Raw genomic sequence first — 14,211 nt, 5'->3', positions numbered from 1 at the left:
GATGGTCCCTGCCCCCAAAGAGTTTCTGGCCCAAACAGATAAGACAAAGAGCAAGAGAGAAGAAGTAGTATACCCATTTTAAAGATGGGGAACTGAGGCACAGAGAAATTAAGTGACTTAGTCTACGTCATACAGGAAGTCTGCCCACAGCTGAGAAATGAACTCTCCTGAGTCTCATTTCAGTGCCTTAACTCTCAGACCATCCTTTCTCCATGCAGTTTACTGTCTAAACTACTAGGAAAACTCCAGCCCCGTAAATATATAAAAGCCATGATAGATTTGTGTTTCATAAAATTACATCTTTAGAAAATCTGACCTAAGAGGAAAGGTTAAAAAACTGGGCAGGTTTAGTCTTGAGAAAAGATGACTAAGGGGAGGACCTGGTAACAATCTTTAAATATGTTAAGGGCTGTTCTAAAGAGGATGGTGACCAATTGTTCTCTGTGTCCACAGAAGGTAGGACAAGAAGTGATGGCCTTCATCTGCAAAACCCAGTAACAGGCTTCCAAGGGAGGTTCTGGACACTCCATCATTGGAGGTTTTTAAGAACAGATTGGACAAACATCTGTCACAGATAGTCTAGGTTTACTTGGTTCCACCTCAGTGCAGGGGGCTCAGCTTGGTGACTTCTCCAGGTCCCTTGCAGCCCTACATTTCTCTGATTCTGTGATCTTTGAGAAGCCTGAAGACTCCCAAGCAATGCTAGGAGCTTCTTGCTTCTAAAAAAAGTAGCAACTCAGAAAAACTAAACTAAAAAATGCCCATTGTGCACTTCCTCTATTGTTTTATTGCTTTGCTCTGATGAGGTTCCAGACATGTCCACAGGGAAACCACAACATCATCTTAACTGCACGTTCAGTGCTGAGCTCTGTGTCAAGGACCTGAAACTGATGAACAACAACGACGTGGCTGATTACAGCATGCTGCCAACCTCAATTTTTCCCTTATATCGTCTTTGTATTTTAAGGAGTTTTTCCATCCATCCCTTTCTTTTTTTCCCTTGTCCGTGCCTGCCGCTTTCGCTTGCTCTTCCCACATTTGTCTCTTTTTCTTTTTCCATACAAAGGTCTCCATTGACAGTTTAAAAAAAAAAAAAAACAACTGCCAGCTTGCAGACTCAGCACATAGCTGAGTGAATTTGACTCCAGTAAGAATCAAAGCTTTTATGTAGAGTGAGGCAATTGGAGAATGCAGTCTCCAAGGAGCTCTCTGCAGCAAGCTGAGGTTGCAAGGTGAGGGAGAGGGTTAACATTTTGCATGGAAAAATGCAACTACCAAATAACTGAAGCTGAACCTGAGCAGGACCCAGGTGATGCTGGTGAGCAGAGGAAAGGACTTTGAAGCGTTTGCAGCTATGATGCAGCAGTCTCCTTTGGTTGAAGGCACATACTCAATATAGTCCATAGTTTAGGAGGGCTCCTACATTCCTCGCTGATGCGCAGCTCTCACGTAGCAGCACACACCTTCAGTTGCCTAGGACACTCCATCCCCTCCTGGTGAGCTATTATTCACACTTTTGTCACCTCGTCTGGACAACAGCAATGCGATAGACCTGAGCATGAACTCTTCAGCTCTTAGGAAACTCCAGCAAGCACACAACCCTGCAGTGCGTCTCCTCAGCAGCATGGCCGACGGCACACAAATCACACCCATCCTCCGCTCTCTGTGTGGTTCCATGCAGAATACCCAGGCAAGTCTGAGGGCTCATCCTTATCTTCGAGGTGCTCAGTGACCTGGGCCCAGCATCTCTAAAAGGGCCTAAAGCTCAGAGATGAGGACTATGGTCGACAACCATAGGAGAGAGGAGGAGAGGCCGAGGGAACTGGGATTGTTTAGTCTACGGAAGAGAAGAATGAGGGGGGATTTGATAGCTGCTTTTAACTTCCTGAAAGGTGGATCCAAAGAGGATGGATCTAGACTATTCTCAGTGATAGCAGATGACAGGACAAGGAGTAATGGTCTCAAGTTGCAGTGGGGGAGGTTTAGGTTGGATATTAGGAAAAACTTTTTCACTAGGAGGGTGGTGAAACACTGGAATGCGTTACCTAAGGAGGTGGTGGAATCTCCTTCCTTAGAAGTTTTTAAGGTCAGGCTTGACAAAGCCCTGGCTGGGATGATTTAGTTGGGATTGGTCCTGCTCTGGGCAGGAGGTTGGACTAGATGGCCTCCAGAGGTCCCTTCCAACTCTGTGATTCTATGATTCTATGAAGTGATCCGATGAAGTGAGCTGTAGCTCACGAAAGCTCATGCTCAAATAAATTGGTTAGTCTCTAAGGTGCCACAAGTACTCCTTTTCTTTTTGCGAATACAGACTAACACGGCTGTTACTCTGAAACCTATGATTCTATGAACTCTGTTCCTCTGACACAATGGAGCTTCTGACCATCAGGATAAAGCTCATCTGTGCAGGAGATGGAGCTTTCTCAAGCAGTCCGAGACTATGGAACAAATTCCCACAGGACCTAAGGACCATCAAAATCACACTTGTTCCCAGTGCCAGCTACGCTTCTCTGATCGGCCCTCTCTCATGTAAAGCACAGAGCAGCATGGATATCTAAAAACAACAAATCCACCCAAAAGAAAACCCTACCCAATCAAAACTCTCCACTGCATACACGATTCTCCCCCTGCAGAGAGAGAACAAGCCACTTGTGGCAGATGTTAGTCCCATGGCTTAATGCCCAACTGGAAGGTGCTCAGATACCACAGTGATGAGAGCAGGAGAAGAACAGCAATAGAAATGCTTTTGTTTATTCATTGTCGTTCTGGGCATTTTTCTCTCTCTCCTAAAAGCACCATGCTGAATCCTAACCAAAACTTCTAAGTCACTACAGCAGCGAAGGGATCAATCCTGCAAGGTGTAAGCAACGCCTGGGAACACTGCACACTCACAGCTCCCAGTCAAGTCAATGGGAACTGAGGACACTTGGTGCCTCCAGAAGTTGCTCAGCATCTTGTAAGATTGGGTCCTTAAAGCACCCAGGGTCTGATCCAAATCCTACTACAGTTAACATGAGTTTCTCCATTAGACTCCAGTGGGCTTCGCATCAGGCCTCAATGCAATCCTATTTAAAGGCCCGGTCTTGCAAGCTGTTACTCATCTATCTGACCATGCTGTCAGTGGCTATATTGCCATTGATGTCAGTGTCTGCTGGATCAGACTCTTAGTCCTTGTTTACCCCCAAAGAAATCCAGAGTGTAATGCCACACCTCTGGGTGGGTCATCCGCAGGGGGCACTGAACTTGAGACTTCTGGATCTGAATACAAGAGACTTTACTGCCTGAGCTACAAAACCCAGCTCTCCTCCCCAAGGTTGTAGCAGGCTCCTCAATCCCAGAGGGTAACAGACAGCCACTCCAAGCTGGTGTGGGTTTCATGAGTAGACAATTGCAGGGTTGGGCTCTCAGTTGGCACTAGGTCTGTTCCTCATGTTCATGCTAGGACCCCCGTGAGGCACAGAGAATGAGGTGCCCGCATATGTTACAGCAGGAATACGCAGCCCTCAGAATACTCCTCTCGCCTGAAGCCCACTGCGAAATTACGGAAACTCTTGGTGTGTGATGAGCCTCTTTCTCCAGCTCTGCCCCGGTGCGCTGAATTGCCAGCGATAGCCTCCTTCTACCAGGCGTGATGTAGGGAGGCTATCAAGAACATGCTGGGAGGAAGAGCTGATAAAAATAAAACAGTCCAGATCTTCCAAAGACCTTTTCTAGGTCAGAAGACAATTCAGAGCGCACATATCCATTTAGCATACACCCCCATGCCTGGATACAGAGCCCTAAGGCCACAGATCTTCAGCAGGACTTTTTAACAGCTAAAAGCATCTCCATCTGTGCCACTTGACCTTCTGCTGGACTTCGGGTGGAATTCACCCCCATGCAGGAGACAGCAGGGGGCCTATGTATCAATACAGTCTCCCCAAATGAGGATTTCAGTGGCACATGGGCCTTGTGAAGGCTCTCTGCACAAGACTGAATGTCACCCCTATTGACTCCAAGTGTTTAGCAAAGGTCCCAACCAAGACTTGAAGATCTTCCAACAAGCTCATGAATTAAGACCTTTTAAAGGGCCAATCTATGCCGAAGGCTTTCCAAACCACACCCACACACACACCCGCACCACCAGGACAAAAGACTGTTCAGTGCCTTCCAATTTGCTATTCTTGCCAGTTTTCCAGCTACCGCCTAGATGGGTTACGTTGGAGAGAAATTCCGATCTAAAAAAATAAAAAATAAAAAGCAGCAGTAATTCAAGCAGCTCAAAGGGCAACAGCGGCTCTGACCCTGGGACTTAGCAAAATAGTAAGGAATTTGCAAGCGCTGTCATTTACGTTCAGTGAGCACAGCTTTGAATGAAACAAAGGGAAAAAGAGATCCCTCTTTATTATATGGGAGCTTCCCTAGGGACTCCCTCAACAGCAGGTCAACTGATCACAATGAGCCAATGAGGAAATCCTCCTTCAGAGGACTCCAGACACAGCTGGATTCTTTCTGCATGACTCATAGGATGAGTCACTGCCCTTGACTAGGAATGATCATTTCCCTTTTATAAAAGAGCCATGGGGTGTACATGTGGGATACGATGCCATAGGGGGAATCCCCTCTAGAGTTCTGTCCTGGAGTTTGGAACAGCCACAGGATAGACTCCTCCTCACCCCAAGAGACTCCACCCCAGGTTTTACGCCAAGTGCAGGCCAAGATGGGGCTTTGAGAGTTTCATCCATGCCCTGTGCTTACCCATGCAGTGCAGCCATGATTGGTAACGCTCAGATTGCATAGCTCAGCACTGAGTCTCAGTGGTTTGAATAAAGGAGCTCCTGATAATGCAAGATAGAACGGGGAAAACCGGCATCCCAAAAGCTAGAAGAAACTGGTGTGTTTGTAAAAGTATACGCTGGGACAAACTTGCGGCTGTGTCTGAATGCATGCATATCAGGCACACACCAGGGTTTCCCTCCTTTTTAGGGCTTGTCGAAACTTCAAAAGGCAATTCGGATTAAGGTAGCATGTGAATTAAAATCACAATAGCTATTCTGGGATAACGCCATCTGTGGACACTCATATTCTGGAAGAAGAGTGCCTTTTCTGGTTTAGTTTCATCCACTTGGAGTACCGAGTCTGGAATAATGCCATAGGTAGACAAGCCCTTATTCTCCCTTTGACATTCACAACAACCGGGACAACAACGAACTGCGCCACGAGGCTATGGTATTCACTCAACAGTTAGGATACCAAATCTAACCGTTAACGCTGCGTGCTTGCAACCCACATACACCACAAACAGAACTAGAGAGCTGATCACTCTGGATATTTTGCGAAGGAAAATACATCGTGGAATCTTTCCTCCTTTAAGAGCCTCCTGCAAACAGATTTATTCAGAAGGGCTGACAATCCCTACCCCAACTTTCCTCCTACCCCTTGCCTCGCCTCCCCCGTTCTCCAGGTGCACACATACACACACACAGAGCTAAATCGTGGAATTAAAGAGATGCTGCCTAACTTCAGCATTCATTCACCCCACTTGCATCATTCCTCTTCGGTGGGTTTTTTCACCCCCATATACCTAGTTGCACAATGTTTAGCTAGACTGTAAGCGCTGGAGTGGAAATCTCCTTCTCCATTCTGATTTCACTTGCACTGAAACAAACTGGCAGTAACTCCCTTGACGTCAATGGCTCTACGGCAATGGAAAACCATTACAAGCAAGACCTGAATCAGGTCCCTGGTCTTCATATCCATCTACCTCACACATTGTTGGCTCACTACAAATAATAATTAATACCTGGAGGAATTAAACATGCCCCATACCATCCCAATTAACATTAAGCTTAAATGCCTTAATTTCATTTTTAGTTAAGAGATCTAATTGATTCCTCCAAGGCAATTCTCAAAACTCTCCCCATGCCCTCCCTTACCTTTGTCCCCATTTTCCTGTTTTAGGTTGTAGAAACTGTTCAGGGCAAGGAATGCATCTTGGGGATTTATGGGGCTGTACTAATGATTACTCCTAACAACCATCCTGTGGGCAAATGAGGCTGTTCAAGTACAAAGCCACCATGTCTGCAAGTTGCATCAAACAGAACAAGGATCTCATGTCCCTGGAAGGATGTTTCTCTTGTCTGCAAGGCCCTTAGGTTTGGACACTTGTGTTTTTTTTTCCTTCCTCTGCCTTGGGGCTCAACACCCAGAGCAGAGCTTGTTTCAGCAGCTGTGTGGTTGGAAAGCTGCCCATCAAAGGACCTCATTGCCCTCACACTTAAGATCAGTGTCAATCACTGAAGTCAGTGGAGTCATACTATGGTGCATAATGAGAGGAGAGAACGAAGATGTCGGAGGTCACTGGCCTCTGCCACTTGATGGGTCTCACTCTGACAATGGACCCCAACCTAGACCACAAAATATTGTCATTGTACCTGGCTTTCCAGATTTTTGAGATTTTTTTTTCACCCCAAAAGATGGTTGCCAGATCTTTCAACTAGCAGCAGTTACAAGAACGATAATAGAATCTGCATCACTCTCCTTCCATTTGTGGATCACAAATCACTTCACAACTATCAATTAAGTGTAAGTTTTTAACAGCGAGGATAATTATCAACTGGCACCATTTTACCAAGGGGCATGGTGGATTCTCTGTCACTGGCAATTTTTAAATCAAGATTCAACGTGTTTCCAAAAAGATCTGCTCTAGGAACTATCTAGGGGAAGGTCTCTGGCCTGTGTTATACCAGAGGTCAGACTAGATGATCACAATGGTCCCTTCTGGCCTGGGGATCTCTGGATTACTCAGCTCCCACATTCCCTCCAACATGACTTGCAAGGAAGTTAAAAAACAAACAGCATCATCCCAGACATTTTGCAAATGGATAAAATGGAGCACTCGGGAACTACGACTGGGATTTTGAAATTCAATGGGAGACAGGTGTCTAAACCTCTTAGGACACTTTGGAAATCCCAGTTGGGATGACGTGGCCACATAGCAAATCAATGGCAGACTCAGAAGTGGAATCCTGACTCCCAGTCCGATCCCCTGTATGCCCACTCTACCATTCCATCTCTACAGGACACTGTTCTGCCCACTCTCCAATCATCAGCAACATAGGGCACTTGGTGACACTGTTCTTAAATTATTCCTGTATTTGATACTTGTCTACAGTATACATGCAAACACGTACAATGAATTAAATAACTATAGGGTCCCAGAGCAGTCAATAATGTAATAGGGAAGAACAATTCCCTCCCTTTCAGGAATCACTGGGGTGAAATTCTAAGCCCTGTGTGATGCAGAAGGTCAGAGTAGTTATCCCTGCTGGTCTTAAAAATCTATGGCTGAGATTTTCATACCCACCTAGGAGATTTAGACACACAGTCCCCCCTTGAAATGAATAGGTACGGTGCACTCATATTTCCTAAGTGGCTTTGGAAAAATCTCTGCCTAACAATCTATGCACAGACAAGTTCATGCTGTCTAAAGACAAATCTGTTAGAAGTGCCAGCAGGTGTCCCATCCAACAAGAAGGAATGGGTATTATAAGGGAAAAGTGATTTTTTTAAATTTATTCACTGTTATTACTCAGACAACCTGAAATCTTAAAACAAACTCGACACTCACAAATATTTACTGATACGTTATGCTTTGTAGACTAGAACAGACTGAAATCAATGAGAATCTATCCACTCACTTTAATGGAAGCTGGATCAGGCTCTCTGAGAACGGATGTTCCTATCACTAACATTAAACTTCTGCTCCAGGAAGTATCCTTAAACTTTGGACAAAGATGAAAGTGAGGTGACAGGGCGGGGAGAGGGAGAGAGACAGATGTAGGAAATAAATTGCCAAATCTCCTATTTTTAAAAACAGACCCAAGAGCTGTTTCCTGGAAAGTCTGCTCTTACAGATTTATTTCTCAAGTCCAGACAGAAACCTTGGATTATCTAAGCCATGTGTCTATAAATGGGTACTTTCACTAATGCAGAGGTATTGGAGTAAATATGCCACATGTGTATTTTGCTTATTCACATCTGTATTTATGCCAGTGCCTCCCTCTGGAAAAAAAAAATTCAAAGAGGCTGTGAGGATCATCGTACCGTTTCTTTAAATCTATAGCCGGAAGACATGCAGGGTGAGGAAGTTTTGAGGCCGGCACTCTACAAGGAAGAGGAGAAAGGGATAGCTTAGGGATAATGCTGATTTCCTAATCCTAATAAAACTCCTTATGGAGTTTTGGTGGAAAGCATTTAGTTCTGTGATTCCTTGCCATTGTCACATGACAAAGGGCTAACTCCACTTTCGTTTATTTACAGGACTTCAGACTTCACCAGACACACCAAAATTTCCTTTCTTAATATATAGTTCAAGATCCACACGAAAAAAAGATGAATCCAGACACAGTAACTACAGAGTGTTACATGGAATGCCAGGTATAGTACAGATGTTTATATGCACCATACAGAGGGAGAAATACCACCCACTACACATCCTATTAAGTTTCAAGCAGTCGGTTATACCTGGTTAATAAGGCAAGTTTGATTCTGACCGGCCCCAGGATAGAAACTTTTTATGCCATCTTCAGGACTTTCCAACAAGCCACATGATTCCTCTACAAAAAGCACTTTTTTGTGGTGGCTGAAAAAACTCTCTTTATCCTCAAAGCTGTTAATCCTCATACCAATGCCACAAACTGGGAATCTAAGCTCACCTCCATGGCTGCCTTTGTTAGTGCACATACCCACTCTTATCCTTTCATCTCTCACATCTGGATCCCTGGCACATAGCACAAGGGTATGAAAAGTCAGAAAATGGGAACCACATTATCAACTCATGCCAAGACTTTTAACTGACAGATGTCTGCAGCAAACAGACTATCACTACGCTGCGACCTGTCAGAGTAACCAGGAGGCACCATGCCAATCTAATGATTAGCTTCGATTGCTTGGTGTGTTAAAAAGAAAACCGCTAAGGGAGAGTTTTTGTCCCTTTAAACAAGAAAGTTTGGGCCTTTTTTCCACAGTAAAGATTCATATTCCCTTTGCAGTTCCCTTCTGTTGGTCCTAACAGAGCCGTTATTTCTGCGTGCCCTAGGTGTAAGGGCAAAATACTTTTGTTTATAGGATTAACCTTATTATTAAAGGGCTTTTCATCCAGTAGGAATCAGTGTTGCAGATCTAGGATAATTATACCCCAAATGACTCATCAGCCTTCAAACCATGAGGAGCAGAAATCAGCTCAAAGGCGTAAAGAGTCCAGTACTGGAGGCTAAAAGGCCCTGATTAACAGGCCTGCTTGCAACACAAAACCGACAATTCCTAAGTACGTTTATTGGAGAAGGAGCAATGCACTGAAAACCAGCGATGAAAGGGGCTTTCTCCAATCCCATGTCGACGGTTTATCCATGGTCATTTAGGGCCAAGGCAAAAATAATGATGCTGGCACCTAATAACGCCAAATACGGAGTGTGCTCAATGTTCATTGACTTTGTTGGGTGCTGAAGCCACTCGGTAACTGGCAGAATTGGCCCCTTGGCTGTGGCATTGACACTGTATTTCAGGCCACATGCCATTCTACGTGACAATGGGAAAGAGACTACTATAGGGAAGGGAGAGTGGTTTGAGAAGAGTCTGCATACTGCCCTTGGAAAATACATGGTTTCATTGAATGCTAGTCAACTGACAGATGCATCCCTGTCAACTTCTGAATGGGTCGTTTATTACTGTAGCTTGTTAAAAAAAACAAATTATCCATAAAGTTCTGTTCCAAGGTTGTATAATTCTCCCCCTTCTCGACCAACGTGTCACAAACAATGAGACCACAATGCACGTTTTCCATTGGACAACAGAACTGTCACCTGACATCCATTCCAGACTAACAGGATCGTATTTCTCCTGGAGTAGCCACTCCTATCCTTTTCAACTGTAAAAATATTGATCTGTCCTAACTGGCCAGAGACTAAGAATATTATATTCTTAGCTCATTCTAGACTACTATAAACAGCCAAGGGGAGAAGCAACAGATGGTAACAAAATACTTCATAATTTCCAGAATTTTTATTTCTTTTTAAAGGTCACGCTGTGCATTCTTATTACACTTTTCTCCACCACTAAAGGAAATGGCTGTTCCCAAAAATATTCGCCCAGAAACCTGATTCACATTTATGAGGATCTGTAAAAATAAAGAGAGACTCCAACTTTGTCTGTCAGTTAAATTTAAAGTGACACCACTTGTAAAAGAACAGGGGTCACTGTGGCTTGGAAAGGAATCACTGAGACAGCCCAGCTCATGTCACTTATGGCATAGCCTCTAGAATAAATCAACGTCTGCAAATAATTTTCTTTTCGTTAGGTTTCTTTTCCCACTTGAATAGTAGAGGTGTATTTGCTCCTGAGCAGGACAAAAGAGAAGTGAGTTTTCACTTCATTGCATTTTATTTCAGTTTTATTTTAGTCCTTTTAAGAAACTGGGATTAAATAAAAGAGGAAAGAGAACTTAACTGTGGTTGGGGGAAGTTAACCAGATAAAAGAACATTAGACGTTGCCTTTAAATGACCAAATCTGGCTCCTCCCACATTTGAGTAATCCAATATCATACCAGGAAGCTCACTGGGAATACTCAATACCTTTCACTTCAAAGAGAGACGCTACTCAGAACAGCAAGATTTCTATACACCGACAGTTATAGATGCATGAAACCTCCTAGTCCATAATGAGTTTTAGATGGACATACCTCCACACTTCTGATCCAAATCTCCCCGAAGCCAATGGGTAGTCTCCCTAAAAGCACTGCAAAGAATATAGAGACTGACAGTACGTCTAAGCTGCTATGACACTACTGAAATACATCCCTGGCTAATTGTACTGCAACAGGACTGCAAAAAACTTTGTATTCTTTCCATTTAAATTTCTGAAATTGACAAGGATTTAGCAGTCTACAAATGGCAAAAGAAGGTAGTACAGTACCCGATCTGAGGAGCTGACTGCTTTAAAAGAGGATGGTCCCAGAAAATATTCTTTCCTCTATCTAAATATGAAGATGGACATCAGATCCGGTCCTTATCCAGCCAAAGACAATTGCTCCAGGTCATAATCCAATAGATTTGCAATGCAATAGAACATCTGGGAGTAGCTCTGAGGTGATAATTATTTCTCCTCCACTGAGGTTCTATCTATAGATATTTATCTTTCAGTAAAGAATATATTTTCTACCTCACCTAAGAACTTTTTCTTGCAATTTTTGACAAGTCGCTTCCCTCCTTTTTATAAATAGGTCCTCTTGGGTTAGAATGAAGAACCTTGAAATGACAATAATTGACAATTATTCGGTTATGGTCTGAATCCCCCCATGACTTGTCTTGGTAACACACAATCTGTTAAATAGTGGTTGGGCTTCCAAAAGAACTTATGCAAACTTCAGAATTAAGGCTGAAGCTCAGACAGACTGTATTAAATGCTTTTACTAGTCAGTAACATTGGAATCTCAGTTTGACATTAGCTGCCACCCATTCAGTTGGCCCCAACTCTCCTGCAAAACTCCATCATGGTTCCTATCTCACCTTTTAAAATCATCAAAGTGGCTTTGCCCCCAAACCTCCTCTTATTCTTCCTCCCACAGTACTGTAAAAGGAAATCAGAAATAAATATTGCTCTTTAGTATTTGCCGACCACAAACATCTGCAGGTGCCCTTTAGAGTCTCAGTAGAGTTAAGCTATTGTAAGTTCAAAGAACTTTCAAGATAGATTCATCAGTATTCCTCTATCCTGCCTATGCATTCCAGAGTTAATAATTGTGAAAGTCAATATTAAAATTAACAAAAAAAAAAACTTCTCAAAAAGTAAGTAACAAAATCAAGTACTCAGTCCTCGCTTTCTAGAATGCAAAAAAGGTGACTCTTGGAGCTATTGTTTTTGCCCCAACAGTTGCGTTTTGTAGTTTCTCCTTTACCAAACCCAGCAACAGTGATTTGGAGGGCGCGGGGGGATGCAAGATTGAATTAACAAAAGTACAGGCAGCATACAACAGAGGGCGTAAAAGTTTCTAAAAGCAAAGTTTGCAAAAGCTTTTTGCACCAAGATCTCTTGCTTTGATACGGGAGAGAAGAGAACCGATTATTTCTTGACAAAAGTTTGCTCTCTTCCAGCAGAAACTATGCAAAGAAGAGACGTTTACAATTAATTCAAAATATCTGTATAGGGAAACAACAAAAAAGTCACTAAAAATACATTTTGATTCTTTTTATTTAAAGTGAGCCTGGCAACTGGCAGATCTGTTTTAAGGGGTGGGGGGGGGGGGGGAGATTGTGTTTTAAGTTAAGTTTTCTCCCTTGTATGGGCCCCCTGACAAATGGCATTCACAGGACTTGGGCAGCTAGAATTTTTTTTTTTTTTTTTTGGAATGCATTGGGTAAGAAAAGACAAATGTTTTGCACAGCACAATAGAAAGCAAGCTTTTCTTTCTTGTTACAAGTTTTCTGAAGCCTTCGGGCAGCTCACCCATATATTTGCTCCAGACATAGATGACATGCACATTAGTCAACAGCCATCATGTTTTAACAAGGCTAAGTTAAATAAGGGAGAGAGAAAGCTGTTTCTGTAGCCTGAAGGCAAACTATTTATTAAGGACACAACGAACCATATAAACAAAAGTGCCTTACCCGCTCTGCTTTGAGAAATTGCATAGAGTAGAAATATTGCTATCGTTTTGGTCCTTATCCAACTTCTTCTTTTCCACCTTGTGTGTGTATCCATGGTCCACAATAAAAGGGGGATCAGCTTGCGTAGGGGGTTGAGCAAATGCTCACACGACCTTAGGTCTGGGGTAGAAAAATCAAAGGAAAAGCCTCAGACCCCCCTCCCCCCAGAAAAAGCAACTTTTATAAAGCCATGAGCTGGAGGTTTGTGTTTGATTGCTATTAACTAGGATGAGGGTCTGAACTTTCTCTGTGACTGTATTTTTGTTTTGGCTTGTCTTGCTTTCTTGGTATAGCAGGTCCTTCTTCGCTTCCCTTCCGTCTCTCCTCCTCCTCTTGGTCTGATTCTTCTCGGGCTCCCCTCTCAAGTGATGTCCCCCTTCCCTGACTAATCGAGGAGTGGAAACTTTTTTTTCTTCCCTTCTTTTAAAGCAGATGCGAGAGATTGTCAATCGAGATCCCATGCAGCAAATCAGAGTTTAGGAGGCGGCGGAGCTCTGCCCCCTTCTACTGGAGTCCAGGAGAAACGGGGGGGTGGGAAGAGGGAAAGAAGTTTTTAAAAGAGAGAGAGAAAAAATTGAATGTGTGGCATGGGGAGATTTTTCTTCCTCCCTTCCTCCGGCAGCCTTGATTTCTTTCCCAGCCTGTCTCCAACCAGATCCGAGGGCTGCACGGGAGGCAGGTCCCAGCGGCAAGTTTGAATGCAACCAGAGACAGGAAATCGAGCTGTTGCAAACAAGTTGCGGCTGTCCTGGGCTCTTTTGCTAAGTTAGTCCTTCGAATTCAGCGCGTTCGCGGTCAGTGCGTGGGAGATGTTGCAGGGTGGGTTGGTTTGTTTTTCACCCCCGGCACCAGGAGTCCAAAGGACTTACAAGAAGCCTAAAGAATTTTTTAATTCTGGGTTCAGTGTTGCTTGACTCTTTGTGCTTCTTGGGACAAGCGGTAACCAGTGTCAGAGCAAAAAGAAACAAAATTGGAAAGGCATAATAAAAAGCAATATTTTTAGATCAGTTGTAAAAGATTGGTTTGCAACAGGTTAACAGGGGAGTGGGTGGAAGGTGAGTGGGGATGTTAAATGGAGGAATTAGAGAGAGCAGATGGTGGAAGTAATATCTTCTATTGGACCAATTTCTGTTGGTGGAAGAGACACGCTTTCGAGTTTACACGGGGCGCTGGGTAAGCTTGACTCTGCTGCCAACAGAAGTTGGCCCAGTAAAAGATGTGACCTGGCCCAGCTTGTCTCTGTAATATCCTGGGCCCAACCGGGAATCAACAACCCTGCAAACAACAAATGGGGAAATGGGTTTTCGCCATCACAGTTATGAGCCCAGCAGCTAACTGAGTATGTGAACCCTCAGCCACCAAGTTCAGTGCGGCCGGACCCTCGTTGGCAAATGGACTGAGGAAGAAAGAAACCTTTGAAAACCCTGTGAAAGGCATTAAAGCTTCTACATGCCCGTAGGGCTGCACTTATTACAGGTTGCCACTGTGTCCAATAAAACGCTTCTCCCACTGCTGCTGCTGGGACTCACT

The 14,211-nt window shown here is 43.8% G+C and overlaps 1 protein-coding gene across 2 annotated transcripts in view; it reads right to left on the bottom strand.

Moving 5' to 3' along the window:
• The window catches only part of COL5A1 (collagen type V alpha 1 chain), a 248,110-nt gene extending 234,839 nt beyond the window's left edge, over window positions 1–13,271 (bottom strand). Inside the window, exon 1 of one of the 2 annotated variants that reach the window (XM_084649659.1) lies at window positions 12,643–13,271. In XM_084649659.1, the coding sequence (XP_084505785.1) occupies window positions 12,643–12,736 (94 nt within the window). In that variant the 5' untranslated portion in view covers window positions 12,737–13,271. The remainder of the gene's footprint in view (window positions 1–12,642) is intronic. The other variant, XM_084649658.1, reaches the window with a different exon arrangement.
• Between the last annotated feature and the right edge of the window lie 940 nt (window positions 13,272–14,211).

This window comes from Lepidochelys olivacea (genome assembly GCF_965140295.1).
Source record: "Lepidochelys olivacea isolate rLepOli2 genome assembly, chromosome: 16".
NCBI lineage: Eukaryota > Metazoa > Chordata > Testudines > Cheloniidae > Lepidochelys > Lepidochelys olivacea.
This window is presented reverse-complemented; position numbering and strand designations above follow the sequence as displayed.